This window comes from Equus quagga, chromosome 2, assembly GCF_021613505.1.
Source record: "Equus quagga isolate Etosha38 chromosome 2, UCLA_HA_Equagga_1.0, whole genome shotgun sequence".
NCBI classification, from domain to species: Eukaryota; Metazoa; Chordata; class Mammalia; order Perissodactyla; family Equidae; genus Equus; species Equus quagga.
In genome coordinates, this window is record NC_060268.1 from 40,813,099 (window position 1) to 40,838,014 (window position 24,916).

The window sequence follows — 24,916 nt, forward strand, 5'->3', positions numbered from 1 at the left end:
GACTAACTGAAACCAAGAAGCGATTTTCCTAAGGTTAAACTCATCAGAAAAATGAGGTCAAATTCATCCCTAAAATTACTTCACAGTTGTAGCTTCTAAATTCCTAATAGAATTTATTTTGGGGGAAGGGACAAGGAAACAGATGGATATAAACAAAATGATTCCAGTTGTGAACAGCAGTCAGCTGTGTAAATCCCACTGGTGTCCTTTTATCTATGTGTTGGTAACTTTAAGGAGGAGAAAGTGAGACGGCTATAAGTTAAAAAATAAAGAGTCCACTCTTATATGATATTTAAATATTTATTTAAATTTAAAAATAATTTTCATGGCACCAATGATTTTATGCTAACTACATCCTGCATATGTAGAAAAAAGTACATTGCTTTGAAGGAAAATGTAACTTAGAATTTTTGGCACACAAAAAGTTAACAACTATTTTTTAATGAAACTAAGAAATTCACATTTGCAGGTAGTTTACCCTCTACTGCTTAAAGATGCAGTATACTATTCTTTAGTGAGAGTTTTATTTCCTCTGATAGATGAAGCTATGGAAACCATTGCTTTTTCTACAATGAGATCAAACTAATTTTGAGAGAAAATGGGAGAAATAGTAGAACACAGTAAAACCAGGTTAAAAACTTGAACAATATTTAATGATGGAGGAGATACCAAAAAAGACTAGTCATCAACAAAGGAGGTTTGTTATTCAAGCACTATTTGAAAAGCAAATTGAAGGAAACTTTTCTATCTGTATTTTCTGGGATAAGCTCTGGAAAAAAATAACCTGAAAGCTTCTGTTCAGAGAGCAAAATCCAGCTGTTGGAAGTGGTATGGACTGTTGTACTGTTAGAACTCTAGACACAAGTAATGTACCAGGAAATGGAGTACTACATCTTTCTTTAATGTAAATATGAAAGGTCAGTCAAGGCTACCACTCACTGCATAGAAACACCGTTTTCTACAGACTGAGGTAGGAACACTACGCTAAAGGTAAGCTGCTATGTTGCATAAGACAGTAGATATCCAGGTTAATACCAGCCCCCTATCTCCTGACAGCCTTTTCATCTGAGTCTACTTTTCACTTCACTCCTGTGCTAAATAAAGCCTTTCCTGTGTAGATGACAAGTGGCAGTGGCTAGTTGGTTCTAAGCGATCCCTAATCTTTATTAGGATCTCCCTCAGTTTGTCTTGTCACTTGGTAAATAGATGTTTGTAATTCTGCCCAAACTGTTGCTGGTATGGAAATGATCAGACAGGCCCTCTTCCATTCGTAGATTCTGGCCGCATTTTAGCATTCCAGTACTTGATCTTGCTCATCTTGGCATCGGACATCTCTTTGCTGGTTGGTTGTTCGAGCACCCTTTATACAAGCAATCCCAGAGCCTCCACTGTTCCAGAAATGGTCCTGGATCTATAACACATGTCAGGAATTGGAGCAGAGCTGACTCTTTCTGCTAACATACTGGTAAGGAGCAGTTTTATTGTCTAGATTGGGGTTGGCAAATTATGGCCTATGGGCCAAATTCAGCTCGTTGTCTGTTTTTATAAATAAAATTTTGTTGAAACACAGCCATGCTCCTTTGTTTAGAATCTGTATGGCTGTTTTTGTGCTAAAATGGCAGAGTTGAGTAGTTGCCACAGAGTATAGCCAACAAAAAATAAATTATTTACTATCTGGCACTTTATAGAAGTTGTTTGCCACCTGGTCTAGATGAAAGGGCATTTAAAACTATGCAACATTACCCCTTCTCCCCCCAAAAAGAAAAACGCCATTTATTCCATAGCTGTTAATTCTATACATGGACATGGTTCTGCCATCTCAGGACACAACTAGGGGAGAGCAAATCTACAAGCGACTCGTTCTGTTTTGTACTTGGGGCTGCCCAATATCATAGGGTGCCAGCAGCTGCTCCACGTTGTGTGGGTCCCAGGAATATGTCGACTAACTGTCCTTAAGTCCTCAGGCCCCAGATGACTTAGAATCTCTCCCTGAGATGAAAACAAGATCTTGTGAGTGGTTGTAAGAATTGCAGAGCTCAGGCCTCGGACCCCACACTCACCCTTCACCTGCTGTGCTTCTGCATGCTTTCCACACTTCCCTCAGCAAGGATGGCGAGTGCTTTCCTACAGCTTTTATTTTCCTGATGCACAGGATGACCCTAGGGGGCAGTATTTCTACATCTAAGTGTTGGTCTCTGCCACATTCACTTTCTTTCTTTTGTAGGCATCTCTTAGAACTCCTATTTAAAGAGATTCTTTTCCTGGTCCCTTGCAAGGCTGTTTGTTGATCTTGGAATTCTATTTTCTGAAGCTTTTCATTCTCAGGATCAGTTTCTTTCTTGCATCGTTTAGTTCATCAGGCTCTATTTTCTTAATCCATAAAGTAAAAACAAAATATGAATTGATACGAAAATAACATTTTGTTGTTAAAATATAAATTGAAATAGTCTTTTGGGTCGGGGGAAGGTGTACAAAATAAGTACTGTTCTCCGAATATCAGCAGTTTCTCAGGTACCTTAGTTCTGCTTTCTGTTAACTACACTCTGTCCAACATTTCTGACAGTCCTATCTCTGGCACCACTGAGTTCATCTAATGCCTCTGGAGCACAATAAAAGTCTTGAGGTTCTTCAGAAAAAAATCACAGAAGTCTAAGTTCATTATACAAAACTCATGGTGACGCCCACTAGGATCTAGTCTAAGGGGACAGACTTACCCCACCCCTGCTGCTGCAGCTTGCTGTAGCGGTGGTCCCTTCAGATGCCCACTCTGCTCAGATTTGAAAAAACAAAAGGAAAAGAAAATCCAACTCAGACCATCATAAGAAGCAAGTGTCCATTTAATCATTCTACATGGATGTTTACTTTTTTAAAAGCTCTGTCTGGCAAGAAAACCTAGATAGTCCCCATTGTCCAGACTCCTAGCATGTCTCATGAGGCTGCAGTGATGAGCCTGCTAGAACCCAGTAGGAAAGCTCCTGCAGAACACAGAAGACAACAGCTCTCTAGTCTTCAACTAGTGTCTTATCTGCTAGGTGACACTACTGTGATAATCAGTAATAGTAAAATAAATAATTATTTGATACTTTCAAAATAATACACATCTATGAAAAATCAAAATTCAAAAACCAAAAATTATCCTGCAAATTGGGAAGATGAGAAACAGAGTCGCCAAGCCTTTCTTGAAAGAACCTCTGAAGGAAATGAGTTTTCCCAGTTTGTTTAGAGAGGGCATGAGCCTATCCCTTTCTTCTTCTGGGAAACGACCCTCCTAGGCTGTGGACTTTGAGTCATGAGAGGAGGACTTGGTACATGTGCCGATGGTTCCGCGATGGGTCCCATTGCTGGGAATGGGTAGCCGGGCTCCTTGGTCCAGCTGGCTAGTTATTAGGAGTCATGCCTTCTCAGGTGTCAATGAGCAGGCTCACCACTGAGCGGATTTTGCAGGCAAACCATCGCCTGAGGGGACAAAAGTATTGATAGTGGAATTGTTCAAACTCGGGGGTCTGGCGGATATCGCGGAAAAAGGCAATGTCAAGGTCAGACTCAGTAAGGATGATCAGGAGGAGGAGCAAAACAAAGAGGAGTCCCATGGTCACAAGGAGCAAACGGAGGACACTTAAAACAAATTTATTCACCTGTTCCTCCTCTGGCCTGCTGTGCCCCTGACACAGGGCCCTCAGCTCTCCCCCAAGGGCCTCCACCTCTGCAGCAGTTGGGGTGCTGGCTTCAGACTCCTTCTCCTCCTCGATGCTGCAGGTGGCCCCATTGATCTGCCGGGAAAGCAGCATCAGCTCCAGGCTGTGCTCAGCCACGGGGGTGGGCAGCACGCTGTCTGCAGGGCTGTAGGCCTCGTCTGCAATCACGGCGACTCGCTCATTGCTGTCTGCCCGGCTGCTTCTCACGTGAGGCAGGAAGGTGTCCCCGTGGGAGGAGGAACGCACCGGGGTGGAATGCGCACTGTCCCGTAGTGACTCGAGGCCTGGAAAGGCAAAAGGAGCACGAGTAGGCTTTCTGTGTCCCAGTGCACACTCTGCTGTCAGGTGGAGGCAGCACCCATTCTGTTTTATTTCGTCACTAAAGTCTTAAGAGGAAGCCCCTCTGCACACTCCATGTGACCAGCAGTGGTGGCCTCTGCAGCAGTCTGTCTTAGTGTATCAAGAATAGGACAAGAGAAGCAGCAGAAATCAAGAGTGGCCATGGGGTTTGTTTTTACTTGTGGTTTTGGCCAGATTTGTTAAAGATTCTGCCTTTCCTACTTTTGGTGTCCTGGACCTGGTAAGCCCCAATTTGAAAGAGAATCTGAACCGCAGACTATCTCTGATCCAGAGCTAGGGCCCGGGTTCAGGGAGCTGAAGTCCTTGGGCTGAGGGCCTTGAGAGGCAAGAACGGGGAGCAGGAGACTGTTTTGCCTAACTGGACCCCATCAATACTGATTCTGGAGCTGAGTGTCCTTTTAACAGCCCAGCACACAGCTCCGTGAGGTCACGAGGTCATCTTTTGGATTTCTGCAGTTGCTGTCAGTCTCCTCAGCCTCCCAGTTCTAGCTGTCCTGAGCTTGTGGGATGTGAAAACCCTGTCTGCTCTTCCTAAGTGCCCTCTGATGGAGAAGGGGGGTAGCCCCTTGCCAGCTGCCTCTCTTTTCACCTTAGAATGAGCTGGGTCCAGAAAAGGCTGATGCCCTGTCTTTAGACACCCCAGAGTGCAGAGTGGTCTCTGAGAAGATCTTGTTGGGTGAGGGGGATTCTCTTAAATTTCTTAGGAGAAAGGCTCTTCTGGTCCCTAAAACTACCCATTATCTCTTTACTTTCTCAGATGGAACATTTCTCTCTTTCCAGGACTCAAGCTCTGGTAGGGAAAAACAGAAGCTGGCTACTCCCTCAACCAGACAGCAGCCACCCAGGCCAGAGGAGGTGGGCTCAGAGTCACTGAGCGTGGCCCACATCACAGTGCTCCCAAGAAAATGGCTTCTTGTTTCAGGTTCAATGTCTGCATTTTCCAGTCCCGCCCATCATAGTGGTCCCAGAGTGGCTCTCCCAGCCTTTGTGGCCTATGACAGAGAAGCCAGTCCCCTTCTGTTGTTCTGAAGTCCACCCTGACTGCCCCAGACTGAACCAGATTCCCAGCTAGGTAAAGGTTTGACCTAACCAGAGCTGAGGGAGTTTTCCAGTTCAGGGCTAGCTTCAGAAGCCCACAGGTCTATTTTAAAAGGTGTCAGTGACCTTTCGGAAATAGCGTGTTGCATCTTCCTTGGCTCCCCTGTGGCACAGCCATTTGTACCCAGGCAGCCTGCCTGCTCAGCCTGCTGGGGCCTGTCTCAGCATAGGCACAGTTAAGGATTCTCCGGAGGAACGAATCCTGGAATTTCGGTTATGAAGGAGTGGTGGGGGTAAGGGCAATGGCAGCCCCCTACTACTCAGCTGTGCTCCTCATCACCTCAGTATTAGTATACTTGCCACAGCTCTCAGCTTCTGCTTCCAGAAACTCCTCATGGTCCTAGTCGTATTTTGTTTGTCCCTATGCTAAAATCTTAAATTTGTATAAAGTGTTAAACTTTTTAAAGCACTTTCATTTTACCTTTCAACAACTCCATGAAGTAGTGAGGGCGAGAGGTTACAGAGGTTGGTTGGTAATGGCAAAGGCAAGGACAGAATTCAAGCCTCTTTCTATTTCATGATGCTAACGGTCATGTAGTTGGATTCTGGGGAGTGGAACAAGGGGCCAGGATGAATTAAGTCAACAGCCTGCACCTGCCTTAGATTTAGGTCCCAAATGCCCAAAAAACTGTTGTGAAATAACATGAAATTAAGAGCCTGTGCCTTGTTCCAGAGCTCTTGATGCTACTGATTTCTTTTTTACCCAGTGTTCCTCCCTTATTCCCCCATCTACACGTGCAGCTTGAGGCATACGTACGTGGAGGTGTGTAACAGGTCCCTGAGAAAGCAGGAACCTTCAGGCCCTGATCACACAGGTTGCTGGCTCAGCTCCTTTCCCAACCACTCCTCCAGTCCCCTTTTCTCTGGAACCTCAACCACCCCTGCAGAGGGCACCTCACACCCTTTCAAGAGGCTGTCCCCTCACAAGGAAGCTGATTGCCAGATCTTCCAAAGCATGACCAGCTTAGTTGCCAGAAGGCACTTCAATGCAAGCTTAGCTTCACCTGCAATTCAGCCCTAAGCTTGCTAGGGAAGGAGAGAGGCAAAGGCTGTGACATCAGAGAGAACAAATCAGAGGGACACCAGAAGCCATATTGTATTGAGTTGTTGGAGCTCTCAGTAAACAAGATAATGGATATGTATGCATTTCTAGTGGTGTGCCTGACAAACAAAATTATTCAGTAAATGTTAGTCTTTTGTTCCCTCAAGAGACCTCACCTAGAAGGTTATCATTCCTATGTCGGGTCAGTCCTGTACAGAACTTCAGGTTTTACTAGAAACCACCACCCACCTCACCCCTTCATCAAACCTGTTATTCTGGGATGGATGGGGTGGGTGCGGTGGTGGGATCAGGGTGAGGGGCATAGCAAAACACAAGAGTGTCTTTTTACCTTGGAGGTGCTCCAGTTGATTGCCTTGCCCAGAGGTGGCTCCCAGTGGGCTGGGGTGCACAGTGGTCAGGAGCCTACCCTGGAGCCGGGGCCCCATCCTCAGGATGCGCACACTTAGGGGCCGAAGGCAGTGATTAGTCAACCGTAGCTGAACGCGGACTCTGGTGTGAATCTTAATCAGGCTCTTCCCCATGGTGACCCAGGAAGGCAGATACTTCTTCAGTGGAAACCAGCTGATCTCCTCATGGAAACCAGCCAGGTAGGGGAGATACAGAGGGAAAGGACGGAAAACCAACTCAGGAGAAAGAGTTTTTGCTGATCCACACCATGGCAGCCCCTTTGCAGTGCCTCCTATGCTGGAGAGAAATGTCGGCTCTGCGAGCCTCAGAGCAGGCAGAGCTGCTGGGAAGGAGTGGCTCTGAGAGGCCAACGTTATCAGGGGACTGGATTCAGTCTGAAGCACTTAGAGCCATAAAAAGTAATGCTTCCCTAGCTGGTAGCTGTCTCCCAGAGGCCCGTATAAGGGCCCCAGACCTCTTAGGGGGTGAGGGAGAGGGCAGGGAACAATCCCGGAGAGTAGGGGGAATTGGGACTGTCCCAGAAAATCCAGGATGTGAAGTTAGAGACAGTGGGCTTTGGGCTGGGTGGCTCTGGGGCTGGAAATGGGCTGTAGCCCAGCCACCACTGGGCTCTACACTATTTGGCGCCCTGCTGCTGAGTGGTGCCCCATAGGGCACAGTGGGTGAAAGGAACCGACATTCCTGAGCTCATGCTCATGCCTGTGCCAATAACGTGTTATCTTGGCATCCCTGAGAGCAGGGGACAGGGCCAACCAGTGCACAGTCATCTTTTTAAGGGTCCCAGTTCATTGGGATTACATGGTTTCATTCAAACAGTAATGTTATGTTAATGTTTTTGCAGTTTTTCCCATTGCTTTTGGAGATAGCAAACAACGCTCTCCCCCTAGAAACGGCAAATGGTTTCTATGATGTTAATTTATGGGCCATATGGACTACAGGAAAGACAATCTCTGATGAGCATGAGCCAATTTCAAATGTCCATAACTTCCTGGGAGTTTTGGTGGTTTGTGCCTTTGTTCTGAGGCCACCATCACATCCCCCTCAGCCTGGCTGGGATGGACAGTGCGAGTCAGTTGTGTTAGGTGCTTTACAGGCAAAACTCCATCTCTCAAGATGGTGCAGCTGAACTTTCACCTCCTGAAATAATCCGTTTATTTCCCCAGGCTTGATAGTCCCTGCACTGATAGAGCTACTTAACTGCTAAGAAATCTTATCTTTTCCATAGCTGAACCAGATGTCCATCTGCCTCTCCTCACCCTGAGCCTGTCAGCTTCATTCCTGCTGGGGCAGTTCTTAGCTGCTTCTACCTGTGCCCTCCTGAGTCTAATGGGCCCTGGGCTGAGGGCCATGGCTGGGGATGAAGGCTGTGCTTGTCTGCAGGCAGCCTTGGGCATGGGGTATGAGGAGCAGGTTGGCTTGGGGAGTAGCAAGTGGGAGCCTGCTGTGCTATAATCTGCCAAGAGTGAAGTTCCGTGAGGCTGAGATTTTGAGGACGTGCCCTCGGCCTAAGAATCTGTGCTCTAATCTCTTCCGCAGTGGCCTCTCCCCACTGCACCCTCCCCTGACATTTTGCAAGCAAGGGTGACTATTTTGGATGTTGAGGAGCCTACTGCTGGTGCAACGGGAGAAGATAGGTTCTGGGAGGAGGAGGCTGGAGGCACAGCCAAGCTGGTTGGGAACTGAGGCAGCCTCACAGCTTGTCTTGGGGGAGCAGGAGGACAGTTCACTCCGCCTCTGAGTTGTTACGCTAACCCTGCTTGGCAGCAACTCCATATGAGTTGTATCCCGACACAGACAGCCTCAGTCTTCCCTCTTCTGGGAATGCTGGTTTTACTGGATATTCTTCCGTATGCCAGTGAGCAGAAATGCATGAGGTTCCTCTCCTATTTGATACCTGCCTTAGTGCCAGCTTCCCCCAAAGGGTGGCTGTTCTCTGGGAGGACAGCAGACTCGACTATCTGCAGGAGCCTTGGGATGAGCCTGGTGGCTTCAGCCTCAGGATGGATGGGAAGAAGGGCCACAGAGAGGGGAGAAAGTTACGTTTCCTCAAAAGAGGAGAAGAAATTCATTCCACTTTCCTGAGAGGAACACCCCAAAAGAAGAGGGACAGCGAGAGCTGTGCTCAATTCTCCCGCTCAGCCTAAGACAGGAGGAAAAACCAGGAGGCTGTCTCATGATGGTCAGACCTCAGTAATTCCATACCTTGCATAGCGATTATACTTGGTAGTTTATAAGCACCATCCCACACCTACATCCTACTCTACAGTGGGGGAAACAAACTGAGAGAGGTTAAGCAACCTGCCCAGAAAGTGCGTAGCAGAGCTCTGATCTGAACCTCACCTTTGACTTCCTGACCAGGGCTCTTTGCACTATGCTTGCTGCCTGCCCAGTAAATACTTTAATCTCTTTAAAATATTTCTGCATACATTAGGTTCCTCACAACCCATGGGGCAGGCAAGGAAGATGTCCCTGCTTTACAAATGGAGCAACTAAGATACTCAAATAATTAAGGCACTCGATGGTGGTTGCCTAGCCAGGATCCTCACCCCCTTGACTGTAGTTATATACCATACTCAGGTGGTGCAGAGTCAGTGACACATCCTAAAATCCTAAACGCACCCCAGAGATCCTCCCAGGGGAGCAGCAGAGCGATGTCCTTCCTAATCTGAGCTGTTCTTCATTTTCATTAACAAGCAGCATCCCCACAGAAAGGGCAAAGGGCCTTCCCTCCCCAGCCTCCAGGACAGAAACAGGTGTGAAGCAATCCTACTGCTGTTTCCTGCTGCTTGAGATCTTCGTGGTCCTACAAAAACATCATCTCTGGGAATGAAAGCATTCAGGTCACACCTGTATCCAGCCTGCAGGGCAAGCTGGGTCAGTGACAACAGCTGGAGGGCAATATTCCAAGAGTCTCCTGCCAGTATTAACTACCCAGAGACTGGAGAGGTATTGGCCTCTGCCGCTGGGCTGTCTAGTTCAGTGAAGATACCCAGACTTTGTCTCTCTTGCCATCTCCACCAATGGGAAGGAAGAGTAGAGAGACATGGGGCATGTTGGATTGCCTGAGACAATGTAAAGAATTCCTATAGCAAGAGGACAGATTTCTACAACTGAAGTAGAAGGTGGTGGCAGCTATTGAGATGCTTCAGAACCGAGAGTTTTCATTTCTCGGTTAACTGCCTCAGCCACCCTGATCCTTTAAGCTGTGGAGATTGGTCAGATCTGGAAAACAAGTGAAAAGCCTCTTGATGGAAAGCAATTTTAGAACTGCATGGAACCTGGTAGAGTCCTCATACACCGTCTCCCAAAGGTCTACCCCAATACTCAGATCTATAACCCCCTCCTGGACAACAGCTCTCGGCAAGGCTGGATGAGATTCCCCTTCACCTGACACTGGGTGAAACCTTCTCCCTACCATTGGAGAAACTTGCTGCCATCTCTAATGCAAATTCACTTCTTTTCAAGGTCCCTGAGAGGAACTGGTCCAAGTCACGACTTGGAGGAACTCCGTGGTCATCTCCAGAGCTCAGGCTCACCTTCCATGATGGAGATGTGAACAGCTCTTCTCCGAGTCCTGGGGACACTGCTCAGCCTTGGGCCATGGGTTATGGAGGGACAGCTGCGGCTGGGAACCATGCCTGCTCTGAGGTTAAAGAAAAAGAGAAATCTGTTAACTCATTGCATGTGACCACAGTCATGTGGTCAGGGCTCAGAGTTGAGGGGCGGCTACTGGAATGGCCTGGCTGTATTAAGTTTTGTTTTTTTAAATCTTTAATACCTGCTTTTTGTCTTTAGTCCCTGGATCCCAGTGAGAGGCACTGCTTCAAACTGGTACACCTCCTTACAGCCCAGACCCACTTGAACTTTTCTTTAGTGTGGCACTGGTGCCACTGGTCTCTGGGCAGGATTGTCAGGGAGTAGGGCCCAGGATAAGCAGTACTCCTGAACATATTTCTGAAGACCCATATGGAGCCTCCCCTGACTTCCAACAAAGGCTGCTGGTGGAAGGGGCTCTGTGTGAAGGGGCAGGCAGTAATGCTCCCATTCCCAGAGGTCAGACTGGTTGGCAAACCCTTGCCCTCTTGGCCAATCATATTCTTTCTGGGTCTTATCAGGTTCTAGGAGATGGGTTTCTGGAAATGCATAATTTACAGTTATATATGAAGCACGGATCCCAAAACTGTATTTGACCTAGTGTGACAGGGCTGTGAGGCTATCCCTGGCTTCCTGTAATGGACTAATTCAAGAACCAATGAAATCTTGCTGCTTGGACATGTCCTCCATGGTCTATGACCAATTTCAGGACTTGAGAGGACAGGAGAGAATTACCTAGGAAGGTGGCTCCTGGGTCTGATGTACTGTCTGCAGTTAGCCTGCCCTCCCTCGTTCTCCATCAAGGCTCAGGGATATCAGCATCAGACTTCCCCACACCTTGAGCCGAGATGGGTCTCTTCACCCACTTCCGTCTTCTCCTTCCCCTTTTGGGAGTCTTTGTGGCCAGAATTGACACGGTACTCAAACTGCTGGCTCTTTTGAGGTTCCGGGATCTGAGCTGGAGTTGGTTTTGGGGGAAGCCCCTGGCAGCCTACCTGTGTATTTCTGGTGGCTCTCGTTTGATCTTGGCACTCGATTCCATTACTTCCTTTGCAACTCGGCCACTATAAGTAGTATAATAAAACAAGCAGCAAGAAATGAGACAGTGTTCCAGGACTGGACTCCTCTCCAAGGTCTCAGATACTTTGGCTGAATCGGGAAATGGCCTCTTTGGCCTACCCCTTCCCAATGTTTAAGTCACTGAGAAGGGCTTGCTTGCTGGGCTAAGAGTTCTAAGATGTCCTGACAGCTTATCTTAGAGAGCTCTCTATCTCTGGAGTCTTTGAGATCTTCCATTCTCATTTAGGAATGATTCCTCATTGTCCAGCATGTTCCAAAAATATTGCAAAAGAAGAGAAATCTTTAGATAGACATGAAAAAAATGACTGTTACAGTTCTTATTTTGCTCTGTTGTAAGGGAAGTTGGAGGAGATACGCATTTTAAACCCTACAGACCAAACAGCTGCAGAGAAGGAAAGAAATAGTCAAAGGCTTAGGAGAATTGGATGGAAACCTCAGGCTTTTCTGTAGGCTCCCAGTTTCTTTGTTCTCAAGGATAAGGACCACTGAGCCACTGTTCTCCAGAGAAGGGTCTGAAAATAGGTCCATAACGGTTACTTACTGTCACTATTTACCTGTATCGGAACCGGCTCCCTTTAAAGAATAAATTGCTGCTGGACACTGTGCGGACTTGGCTTGACTTCTCCAGCCTGCAGCAAGGCAAAGTCCAGTGTGACAGATGGCCTGCAACTGCCTCACAGGCCAAGGCAGCGCATTCCCAGCTCCTTCCGAAGGCTACTTGAGGAATCCCTTCAGGGAAAGGCCCCTCACAGCCCCGCTTGTCTCTGACTTTCCTTTAGGACCCAAGGGCTGTGCTCCCGGCCTCAGTGCTGGGGACAGTCATGTTGAAACCCACTTTCGTGTCAGGAGAGTGAGGCTCTCCAAGAGTGCTTCATGGGATTCACCAGGGGAACTGAGGGAATAAATGTTAGGGAAGATGCTCTGGGGGAATAAGAGAATGCCACCCACTGAGTCTCAGCCAGGCCACTTATTAGCAGTGTGACCTTCGGCAAATTTCCTTTCCTCTCCTAGCCTCAGTCTTCTTATCCATAAAATGATGGAGCTACGACTACTTGACCTCAGGAGTCCCTTCCAGTCCTAGTATTTGATGATTCACATCCACCTCTGGGTAATTGTGGGTGGATAAGAAAGGAGGGGCTGCTTTTCCTAGTCCATCTCCCTCTTGGAGAGTCCTACAGTATATTATCATATTAAAGGCTCTGAGAAGTCCTGAAATGAAGAAACTAGCTTAACTTTAATAAAAGTTCCATCATTTATTTGAATTTGGAACCATTCCCCCTACCCCAGAATGCCTATTAACATCACTTTCAAGGCTGTAGACAGCTGATGTGGAGACCCTGGAAGGCCATGGGCACTGTGAAATATCCTCTTGGGTGACCTCTCTGATCCCATAGCTCTCTCACACTTAGAAAAGGAAGCTGGGGCAGAACTGTCCAGAGTGAAGTCTCCCAAGACCCGACTCAGCCAACCATGCTCTGGGTGCCTCTACTGCTAACCCAGCTGGAACGGGTCTGGGTCTGAAGCCTTTGTCATGAGTGGGCACTGACTATGGAGGGAGCTGTCCCGCAATCCATGAATAACAGTTGCCAGGAGACACCATCCCCACCTGTCTCAGGGCTCTGTGAGGATCTGAGCCTACTTGCCCTCCTGCCCAAGCATATTCTTGAGTCTGACCCGCTCCCTTCAAAGCACTGGGCCAAAGGCAGGGCCAGGGACCTGCACGTGACAGATGCTCAGAGTGAGGCCAAAGTGGCCGCTGCTATAGACTTGGCAAAACTGGGGATCTGACCTAGGCTAGAAGCTTTTAACACTTAATTAGAACATTAAGTAATCAATGGAAAACAGTGAAAAATGACCTTGGTTTCCAGTGTAGGTGTTGACGGGGCTAGCTAAGTGTGGAGATCTGTTAATGGGAAGACTCAGAAACAGTTTGGTCACAGTTCAGTAGCACAGTTCTGTTCCCATGATACAGATGGAAAAACAAAGGCCTTCAGAAATGGTGCTGAAAGTTTTCTTGGCTTTCCTTGGAGAGCCAGGGACTGAACAGGAGGGAAATTTGATCATGCAAAAGTCTCTTCTGAGTGTCTTCTTCATAAGAAGAAAGAAGCCCACTCACATTAGAATTCAGGCTGCCCATTCAGTTCATCCCTGACGCTGGTATGAAATGCATAGAAATTATTAAGCAATTCGGGAAGCCTGCCCAAGAAACGGCTTGTGGGCTGTGGCCCTAGTAACGAGGAGGAGACCAATTCTGCTGGCTAGCATCCCATAGCAGCCAGCGGGTCGCAGAGTCTGCTCACTGGGGAGGAGCGTGGTGACCACCCCTCAGCCCAGAGCAATTCTGTTCTCTCCAGGATCCTTCAGGGGCGGAATATACCAGACACTCTGTCTTCTGTTGTCCCGATTAAGATACAGCTTATTAAAGCATAAGTCATTGCATTCTATTTTTAAAACAAGACCAAGGGTTTTACTGAAACATACTTTATCTGGCATCACCCCAGTTTCTTGATGGCTATTTCTTTACTCCCTAATGCTTTTATAACCACTTTCTTAATCAAAGAAAACTGAGCACAAAAGCTTCATGTACTTTACAAAACGTTTTGGTAAGCAAACTTCTTGCCTTTGGCTGAAAGCTGGCTTCTCAGTAACAGACAAGTTCTTGCCCCCTCCAACTACCCCACCCTAGGCTCCTGGGCAGTTGGCCTGTTATTGGCAACACCTCTGGCAGTGACACACCAGGAAGCACTGGTATCAACCCCAGCTCAGCACTAGGCCATCTGCTGGGGAGTGGGCCCCATGTCTCTCTAAGGCTTAGGGAGCTGCTCCAGGCTGTGCCTCCTCCTTCACGGAGCTGCTGTATTCTGGGCCTCCCAGGGCTCTGAATGGCTCCACAGAACCAACTTACTTCAAGTCAGGCACCCATGGGCTTTTTCTGGCCCAAGCCTTACCCTGAAAAGACCCAAAACTGCTTTGCCACATGGGGCTGTCCAAGAACGTCGAAAGGCAGACCACTTGGGCAATTCTGCTGAGACGCATTCCCAGACCTCAGCTCTGTCCCTCCAGGGGGTACAGACAGATGCCCGGAAAGGGGTCTGAGTTTCATAAGGAAGCCCAGCCTTGTCATCTCATTTCTCCTTTCTCAGTTTCCTGTCCATCATTCCTCTAAAAGTAGCTTTTATGACTCTGGCTCTGATAAAGGCAGTCCCCGTCACATATGTCCACTCACTTGTAGAAGGCTTGGTTCTCGATTCCACATTTCCAGAGGTGCTTGCAGGCTTCTGGAGTTGGAGCAAAATATGTGAGAATAATTTTCTTTTCCTACAAAAAATCCCACATAGAAATAGCTGAGTGTAAATGGACAAGTGAAGGGTGACGTAGGCCAGGACACTGACCTCTAAGCTGTCTGAGGGCTCCCCATGACTCCTGGGGGAGGCTTCAGATGGGGCAGGGGCTGCCTGGCAGCTGGCTAGTTGGAAGGGAAGACAAGGCCGACAGGACCCACTGGGGCCGAGCTCAGTTCAGCGTATAAGTTCACACACAGCAGGTCCAATCAAAGTAAGTCTCAGCTGGCACAAGTTGAACCAAGAGAGCCTTCACCAGAGAAAGTGGCACTCTCATCTGGAATTTTCTTCTTTATTTTTTTTGTATTTATCATCTTTTTGGAATTTTCAAATGGAAGCAAAAGAATCTTACTTTGACTGCAGCTCCTGGAGGTATGGAACTTCTGGGTGTCACCAGCCTCCCTGAGGAAGTCCTGTGCTCCAGAGCCTAGCCACTTCCCCATCCGTTACCTCCAGGTCTTGGCTTAGCATGCAGGTGGCTTAGCTCTACCTGGATGGACCACTTTGGTTCAGCCCTGGCCATCAGGAACCAACCCAGTGGCCCAGCCCTCCCTGAAGAGAAGGAAGTCAGCACTCACCTCTTTCTGACTTACGTATAAATAGAAAGTCTTTCCTTCAAATTTCAGCTTGGTCACCTCATTCCTAGAAGCACAAAGAGAGCACCTGTCACCTCGCTGTGGGCTGCTTGTTCAAAGCTAAGTCTTGTAGATGCACAGCCCACCCCGACTGGAAGGGGCTCCAGGCACAGACACAGTTTTAGCCAAAATTAGAACTGAAACAAGACAGCAGCGCAGTAGCCTTAGAGAACAGTTGTTGGAACAGTTCAATCCACAAGTTTTCTGGTCAATCACACTATAATAATAGGGTGATAGGATTTCGGGCTCATCAACAGTGGCTGTAAAGGGAAACATTTGCATGGAGAGTGAGTCTAGCTAGAGTGGTCCTGGCCATTTCACGATTTGGTTCATAACACAGGTGCATATCTGGATGGGACTGTCAAACGTAAGATGCCACAGGTAGCTGATGAGGCCAAAGTTCAAGATACAGCAAATAATGAAAACAATGCAACCAGGTTCTGAGGGAGTTGAGTCTTTCAAGTGACTGTGCCACTGGATGGAAAATGCAGTTTAATGCAGACAATGTCAAACGATCTCAAGGGGTGGGGTGGGGTGGGCGGGGCAACATACCAAAGAGAGAGAACAGATTACATGGAACAGTCATGCAGCGTACTGACCAGGAAAGGGGCTTAGGGGTTTTTGTAGAAAAATCCTTGAAGCCACCAGCCCAGTGAATGGCTGCAGTAAAAGAGGCAAACAGGATACTGGGGTACGTCACCCGCGGGACAGACACAAATCAGAAGAAGTGACATGGTTACTGTACATGGCACGGCTTAGACCTCACCTCCACATACTGCTCTCAGCCTTGGTTACACTTACAAAATGTAAAAGTGACTGGGGGTTTAGGTGGATGTCCCTGAGAGCCAGAGAACTAGGCTTCAGCATTGGTCACTCCTCACTTCCCTTCCAATTGCCTGACACAGCTGCCCTCTGGAGCCCAAAGGCCCTCCCACTTCACTGGCAGCAGAGTCTTTATTTTTCTACCCATGTGGGATCCCCAAAGAGGTCTGACCGTGCATATCGGCCTCTACTTGACTTCTTCCTCTTTGCAATTTCTAGGGAGATTTCCTTAATATCCTAGGAAGTAGCAGAAAGGTGGTGAGAACCACACACCTAATTTACTGCTGGACAGAAGAACATCCCTTGTTCCCTGGAAATCATGGCTGGGTCAGGATGAGAGTTCGCAACTGCTGACCACTAGTTTTGAGTTAATACAAGCCACGTGGTATTCCTTCCCTGTTTGATTCCCTCCCAATCCATCTCTCTCATACACAGCATTCAATAAATATCAATTGATTAATATACAAACAAGCACACAGATCATCTAGGCTTCAACAAGCAAGATAGGAAAATAAGGAGTTTTCTATTGGAAGTGAGATTGGGTTTATATCTATTATTTTAAAGTCAAGACAGTGAAGAGGAGACTTCCTGAAAAGTGGGATGGGAGATAGGCCATAGGTTGAAAAGGGTCAAGCAGAACGGGGTGAGCATTAGGGCTTCTGGAGGGGTAGGGACACTTTAAGGACGGTAACAGCTGTGTCCTACTTGTTTCTAGCTAAACATGCCCCCTACCAGGGATGAAATGAGACAACTATCCTGGTTAGAGTGTGGCTCAGGATCCAGGCCCTCTAAGGAACATCAGACACTCCAGCTGTATCCAGGCAGCGAGTGCTCCTCACTGGGAGAGTGGTGGCCTGATTCTGCTCATTGTCTTTTAACGAAAAGTATCTTGGGGGCCAGCTTGGTGGCGCAGTGGTTAAGTTCGCACGTTCTGCTTTGGCAGCCCGGGGTTTGCCGGTTCGGATCCTGGGTGTGGACTTACACACTGCTTGTTAAGCCACGCTGTGGCAGGCGTCCCACATATAAAGTAGGGGAAGATGGGCATGGATGTTAGCTCAGGGCCAGTCTTCCTCAGCAAAAAGAGGAGGATTGGTAGCAGATGTTAGCTCAGGGCTAATCTCCCTCAAAAAAAAGAAAAGAAAAGAAAAGAATTTTGTTGGACAGGAGACCCCAAACTCTTACATCTTCACCCATAGAGTGCAGTGAGTGGCCTAGCAAATGGGGGTGTTGAAGTGTACACTGTTTCCTCCATTGCAGCAGGCTGCCTTGTGAATGGCTGTTTTTCTGGGGGTGGCACCTGGTTGGGCACATCTGAGGAGCAGTGTCACTAGCACTCTGGTTGACCATCATATTGCCACTTTTCACAAGAGCAGTAAGCGTTGGAAAGGTGGTTTTTGTGCACAAGCTCAGCAGGGGAGCTGAGGAGGACATGGGAGGATAGACGCCCTTCAGTACCCCCAGCAGGAAGCTTGCCAGGAAGCAGTTCTGTCCTCAGATTCCCCATTAGCTCTTCTGGAGAAGGCAAAGGAACCATGACAGGAGCAGGTTTCTCAGCTGAGCTCTGCTGAGCCAAGGAAATCCACTTGTCCAAGTCCATGGGAGGATTTTGCCACCTTAGACTTCGCAGTCTAAGGCCCAAGAAGGCACAGAAATCACAGGGGCATAGTAGAATATGCAACATGTTCTGATGAGGCCAGAAAAAGGGTCTCCAGGAGAGACAAATGTCCATCAACAAACCAGAGTCTGTAGCGCATCAGCACCCAGAGCCATGCAGAACACACCCCAGACAGATGGGGCGGAGAGGAAGCAGTTCAGAGTAGCTTCAGTTGAGGCAGTGGCTCTTGCCTACTAGAAATGGGAGTGGGAGAGGGAATAAAGAGTGGGGATGTGACTCCTGGAGGTTGAGGACACCTAAGCTCCAAAGAGGAATGGGAGAGAGACGGAGCAGCTTCTGTGCTCTTGGAGGCAGTGTCCATGGTGGTGGGCTGGCCCGAGGAGGGTGTTTTGCCAGAGCAACAAGGTAACTTATATCTGCCTCAGGGGTCACTGTGAACACCTCCTTTGTTAGGAGACTGGATAAAGGAGTAAGCATTCATGCAGATGCTATGGCCCTCAGTGGGGGACAGTCCTGAGGACTCAGTTCTCATGGGAACTTTGCTTCCCTAACATTGGCTCCAGCCCCAGGCTGCTAGAAATCAACTTCCCACACCTTCCTCTCTCTGGAGAGGCTGTTGGCTCTCAGGAACACCCCTCTGGAAGAATAGGATCCCTAGGAAGAGACCACTACCTTCATCAGATACCATAATGGATGCAAGGCTTTAGAGAGGGCTCAGAACCATAACTACCCAATCACAGACAAAGGACACGGGAACCACAGCCCTCCCCAGTGGGTGAGGTATAAAAAGCCTGTTTTGGAAATGAAGATACTCACCATTTAATGAAGTGGACCCTCTTATTTCCTTGCAGAACAACAAATCCAAAAGGAGTGAAGGCCAGAAATGCAGCATTTCCTGACACATCCTGCAACACAAGACTTCTCATCAGGGTGATGCAGGCATAGAAGTGAAAGCGTGAGAAACACAGTTGTTCATCGCTGATACAGGGTTAATACCTGGTAGTAGGTCACAGAGGGAAGAGCATAGCCTTTGGAAGAAACAAGCAAATTACTTACCTTAGCCTCAGTGGCCTTAACTGTAAGTTGTAGATTATAATTTCATCAATTTTAGAAGGCTGTTATGAACATCCAAAGAGAATGGCAAACCCTCACACATTGCTGGTGGAATTATAAAATGGGGCAATCACTTTGGAAAACAATTTGGAAGTTCTTCAAATTGTTAAACACAAAGCTACCATATGACCCAGCAATTCTACTCCCAGGTATGTTCCCAAGAGAACTGAAAACATAAGTTCAATGTTCATAGCGGGATTATTCCTAACAGTCAAAAAGTGGAAACAGTCCAAATGTCCATCAGCTGATAAATGAATAAACAAAATGTGGTACATCCATACAGTGGAATACGATTCTGCAGTAAAAAGGAGTGAAGTACTGATGCACGCTACAACACGGACGAACCTCAAAATCATGCTAAGTAAGCCTCCAGTGACAAAAGATCACATGTTGTATGATTCCATTTATATGGCACGTTCAGAACAGGTAAACCCATAGAGACAAAAAGATTACTGGTTGGCAGGGGCTGTGGGGAAGGGGTGATGGGGAGTGACAGCTAATAGGGTTTCTTTTTTGGGGTGACGAAAATGTTCTAAAATTAGATAGTGGTGATCACTCAATGAATATACTAAAAAATACTGAGTTACACACTTTAAAAGTATGATTTTTTAATGTGTGAATTGTATCTCAAAAAAGCTGTTAGAGAGAGAATGGCTGTTATCATTTGCATGATGGCCCTACACACTGGGCTCGCTCAGGAAGGTTTAGCTGAAGAAAAGAAGCAACCAGTCAATTGGAACAGCCATCGGCAGCCCTACGGTGCCTGAACCAACAAAGAGGCCTCCTAGTCACCTGTCACCATCAGTTTGTAAAGACCAGGCTTGAAGTTCTGCTGAGCAAAGGAGGAGGTCTAGGTCGTGGTTCCCTCACATGGAGAATGAGCTCTGTGAGGACCAGGCCTTTTCTCTGCTAGGACAGGGCACAGAAAGCCAGTTGATGCACTGTGGTCTCTCAGAGGAGCCTCCTTTACGATGGGGGCCTCAGGTGAGAAATTTCTCTGTCAGGGTTTGAATGTGTTCAGGTGGCTAGAAAATTATGCCAGGATGCTGGTCAAATGTGCGTGCAGGACAGCTGTCTGGGGGGCATGGGGTTGGGGTCGGGGTCAGGGACCTGGCATGAAGCATGCAAGTGGGGGCTGTGGCTGTCAGGCTCCTCCAGTCTTTCCCACCCCCAGTTTGCCTGCCTGGCACAGGTCTTCAGCCTCATCAGTCCTAAGAACAGTGAAGTCCCCTCAGGCCCTCATGAGCCTTGCCTCAGGAAAAATGGTTTGGCCTTAAAACTGTCTCTTAGAGTCAGGGTTACATGTGTGAGTGTCTGGGCCCAGGAAATAAACTGTTTTGCAAACATTTCCAAATAACATATTGTTGTTATTATCCTCGCCTCAGGGTCTGTCGTGACCCCAACACTTGGCTGCAAGTACAATGTCATTCAAACCAAGGGCAAATGGCTGTTTAAAAATAACCTGAATGGAGATACTGAAGCCATGGGGTTGGATCTCCTCCTGCCTGTCATCAGCGCTTGGTGACCTGTTAATACCTGAGCATCAGCACTGCACACAGTCCCTGCCAGGGGCACCAGTGCTAACCCAGCAGGTTGGCAGAGATCTGGGGCAGGAGGCTGGCCTCTGAGGGAGGAATGCCTGGGAGAAGGGGTGAGGGAGGTCTCTGCTTGCAGGGAGGCAGCCTGCCTCAGACAGAGGGTGGGCACCGACAGGCCTTCCGCTCACTGTGCAGGCAGGACCCAAGGAAGTCCTAAAACTGCAGGTTCAGAAAGACAGAGACCTGAAGGTGGAGACCTTACTTTATTTGGACTCATACAACAGGCCCGCAGGAAATGCTTATTAGATGATGGTGTAAGACAGTGAGGTAGGCAAGAGGGGCCAGTGTGGCTGCCGTGGGGGTTACATATATGGGCAAAAACAAGGGGGGAAGACACAAGTGTGGAGGTGGGGAAGGTGTCTTACAGTGCTCTCTGAGAGAGAGGAAAGGCCTAGAAGGGAAAACAGGTGGAAGGATGGAAACGCAGGGTCGGGCCTGCAGAGGACTGTGGATGGCGGGGAATAAAAAGTAGGGAAGAGAAGCAGGGGGTTGGCGGGGAAGGGCCTTCTTCTTGCACCCCCGACCCCCGCAGCCAAGGCAGGGCAGAAGAGCACCTGCGCCATGACCACGGCTCCGGTCAGACCACGCAGGCTCAGGTTCTGGCTTTGCCACTCACAGCCTGTGTGACCTTGCCAGCTCCCTCGTTTCTCTGTGGTTCTGATTCCTTGTTGTAAAACTAGGGTTGATAATATTAACTACCTATTACGTTGTGCTTCGTAGGCACTGAATATATGCTAGTGGTTGTGTTGTTGTTAATATTATTATAGCTGCTACTAATTAGATTTGTTCAACTGAAGACAAAATCTTTTTTAAAAAAAATCTAACATTTTACTATTTTTCCTGATGTTGATGGGTTTCAATTTTGCGAGTTAGGAAATGAGGGTGTGGGAATTGGGGTAGAAAGGGAGATGTCACTCATTGTTAGGGGACCATGGAGAAAGGGAATCTTGATGATACATTTGGGATTTGGGGTGAAAGTGAAGTGGGCAGGAGGGGAAGGAGACAGGCTGCGACAGAGATCTGCGAGGCATCCCAGTGACGGGCCCCTCTGGCCAGAGCAAAGGGGACAGAAGGTCCTCTCCTGAGCTGGGCGATGCTGGCCAGGTTACCTGATTGGCAGTGTCCATCTGCACTGTCCAGACACCTCAGGGCTGGCTCTCTTGACCTGGCTGATTTGGACCAGGGAGCAAGCTGGGAACAAACCCTGATTAGACACCACCTCATTCCAGTAAGGAATAATAGCACCTTGAGCAATCCCAATCCAGTCTCTCCTGTGAGGAGAGCCATTCTCCAACTGCTTGCACTGCAACAGTTGCAGACGAAGGCCACTGCTAGGCCCCAGCACCTGGGCGTCCACAGGGACAGAGGGCAGCTGGAATGTTTGTTACTTGTCTCTGGCACGTGAGGGGTGGGACTTGGAATTACAGCGACAAACCTCACATCTGTACCAGCATGAAAACACAAACAGGCAGCCACTCTGACACCTTCTCTGGAACTTTTCCAGTTTCTTCTATCTAACGTGTCATTCTTGTTGTGAGTCTGCCCTTGGGATCTGTGTGTGAAAGGACAAGTTATATGACAAAAAGAGAAGGAAATGAGGACGAGGAAAGAAGTGAGAGAGAGAGCAGTAACCTGTTCCTCAGATCTTCCATCTTATCAAGCTGGGGTCTGTCTTTCCTCCCTGTCTCCTTCCCATCCTGATGAAATCAGTATCCACAGGACTGAGCCACCAATGGATCTGGGAGGTGGAATAAAAACTCAGGTCTTGACAGCCACATAGTGGGTATCGCCAGCCCCACTCTACATCAGAGAACAGTAAGAATTCAGTTCACTTCTACAGCTGTGAGGCAAAAAATGTGTTTTCAATTTTTTATCCTATGCAAAGAGACTCAGTCCTGGTTTAGGACTCCAGCTCTGCCTCTTATTTGCTCTGTGAGTTACTTAAGTTCTCTGAACCTCAGTTTCTTCATTTGTAAAATGAGGACAGAGATTGAGAAATATCACTTCCATCTGATTTTAGGGAGATGGCCCAAATGACTCATTGCCAGGACATGGCCAACAGTGTTTTACTTGGAGAGCAGATGGATTTGCACTGAGTCATTCACGTGTTCATATGGAACCCACCATTAAACTTGACCTACATCAATTCATCATCATCAAAGTTCACCCTAAGATGATCACTCTGCCCAGAAAAGGATTTTTGTTTCTTTTTTAAAGATTTTTTTAAATTATTTTTTTCCTTTTTCTCCCCAAAGCTCCCCGCTACATAGTTGTATATTCTTCGTTGTGGGTCCTTCTAGTTGTGGCATGTGGGACACCGCCTCAGCATGGTTTGATGAGCAGTGCCATGTCCACGCCCAGGATTTGAACCAACGAAACACTGGGCTGCTTGCAGCGGAGCGCGCAAACGTAACCACTCGGCCACGGGGCCGGCCCCCAGAAAAGGATTTTTGGAAATCACAGCATTGACTGGTTCTTGGAAGTAGGGACATCTGGCCACCTTTGCGCAGTCCCTACAGGTTCCACCTCTGGATACAATGAAGTAGGCTTCTGTCTGCTGCCACCCCAGAGGACAACCTGGGTGTGACAGAGTCAAGACCATGGCATTCTTGTGGTTACGCCTCTCAGGCTCATCCAGTCCCCTCTCAAGAGCCTGATTTAACCTAATTCAATCTGGGTGGATGAAGCCTTTATTATTCTTTAAAAACCTTAGGGAAGAAGATTCCACATGCTCCTCCAGACACTTATGCCCATTGCTGAAAGAGCTTGTAGCTGGGAACCTTTACCTTAAGTCAGTCATGAAAAGCACCCAGTTTCAACTTACTTAAACATGGCCACAAGAAACTAGAGTGGAAATGAGGAGGCGGTGGCACCCCGTAAGAGGCTTGGCGTCACCCTATGACAGCTCAGAAATGGAAATATTGATGGAAACTTGCCACTTAAGTGGCTTTGGTCAAATTCTTCATTTCAGCAGTAAACTGAACACTCTCCACAGTGCAGCCGAGAGGGGCCCACCTGAGGATGAGGGCGAGCCATCAATGTTCCTTCTTGTTCTGTTTCTCTGAAGTCAGGGGCAACTTGTCAAGATGGGGAAGGGGGTTTGTTTAGATAGGAGCCTAGGTAGCTAGATTATGAAAGTAATGATCCAATTTTAAGGGCAGAGGAATGACACTGTAATTTTATTTATATAGTTGATCTAACTTAGATCCTGCTGAAATCAGTTTTTTCCTGGTCTATACAGAATAGATACAAAGCCACTTGGTGAACTGACATTAAATTTGTATATAATGATTTCAGTAGTCTCGTAGGTTTTTGTCTCTATCAGAACTGGCAGTGAGTCTCACCTTGTTCCTAAATAAATGCCATCTCTCCAGAAGGAAGACCACGAATGATAACTTAAAGAGCACAGCACTGAGACTCAGACAATTTGAGGTTCGAGTCCCAGTACTGTCCTTACCAGTGACTCTGGACATGTTATTAGTCCCTCAGAGGCTCAGTGCTTTTATCTTGAAAAGAGGACAGAAATATCTTCTTGGCAGTATTGTAAAGAGTAAATGAGATAGTGTATGTAAGTGCCTAGCACATGCAGGCTCTGAATAAATGGCACCTTCATGACTCATAATAAGGCTGGGTACCGGCTAGTATCTGTGATGGATCTGACCACTCCATAAACCTCAGCAAGGCAGGAGGCCACAGTCTGGGCCTGCAGGAGGCCCAGGGCCCTGTGGAAGGAACAAGATGGTGGCTCCTGTGGTTGGAGAGGTGTCAGGGCTGGGCAACAGGGACAACACTGGCTGCCAGTGGTTTGCTCCACTCTCCTCCTGCAGCTGCAGGCTTGCTGTGCGGGGAGCTCCTGCCAGGAGTTGGGGGCTGAGAGCAGATGTAGGGAGCTCAGCACAGCTTGTGCAAGTTCAGAGTTTGGCTATTATTGTGAGCCAGCTGGCTACTGGAGCCCCTTGGCTGTCCCACCCAGAGTTGGTAGGATCTCCTCTTCCTAGTCCCAGAGCCAGACCAGGACACTCTGGGCCAAAAGAAACCATCAGTGTGGACAGGAAGAACAGCAGCTTTTTAATCAGTCCAGGAAAGCGGAGCCCAGCCGAAGTGTTGTTCTGCTCTCATTTAATTATCAAAACGATTCCTCTTCTTCCGTCCTCCCTAGGGCTGCATGCCCCAGATTCCCTGGGCCCAGTAATTGCCTCTCTGTTAATAGAAATCATCAGTATTTATTACAGTGAGTGCTCCAGCTTATTTCAGCTCTCTTTGTAGCAGCATTAAGGCGAGCGCTTGGTAGCATATCACCAAGTGACTCTACTTAAAAACAAGAGTAAAGGCTCCCGAACTGTTCTCCTTGCTCAGGAGGCTCTGAGCCAGAGCCCAATGAGATGAGCTGAGGGACCATGTGCAGGGTCTGCAGCAGGGCCCCGACCTGGCCCTGGGTGAGCAAGAAGTACAGGGCCCAGTAACAAGGACTGGAAACCCAGTGAGAAGACTGCT

The 24,916-nt window shown here is 47.9% G+C and overlaps 1 protein-coding gene across 2 annotated transcripts in view; it reads right to left on the reverse strand.

The window, feature by feature from the left end:
• Positions 1-325: 325 nt before the first annotated feature.
• The window catches only part of FRMD5 (FERM domain containing 5), a 300,075-nt gene continuing 275,484 nt past the window's right edge, over positions 326-24,916 (reverse strand). Inside the window, exons 8-16 of one of the 2 annotated variants that reach the window (XM_046650681.1) lie at positions 18,528-18,616; positions 15,218-15,281; positions 14,525-14,616; positions 11,853-11,927; positions 11,214-11,282; positions 10,161-10,267; positions 3,636-3,979; positions 2,715-2,767; positions 326-1,411 (exon numbers count right to left, since the gene is read on the reverse strand). In XM_046650681.1, the coding sequence (XP_046506637.1) occupies positions 1,363-1,411; positions 2,715-2,767; positions 3,636-3,979; positions 10,161-10,267; positions 11,214-11,282; positions 11,853-11,927; positions 14,525-14,616; positions 15,218-15,281; positions 18,528-18,616 (942 nt within the window). In that variant the 3' untranslated portion in view covers positions 326-1,362. Of the gene's footprint in view, positions 1,412-2,714; positions 2,768-2,819; positions 3,980-10,160; positions 10,268-11,213; positions 11,283-11,852; positions 11,928-14,524; positions 14,617-15,217; positions 15,282-18,527; positions 18,617-24,916 lie in introns of those variants that run through there. The other variant, XM_046650673.1, reaches the window with a different exon arrangement.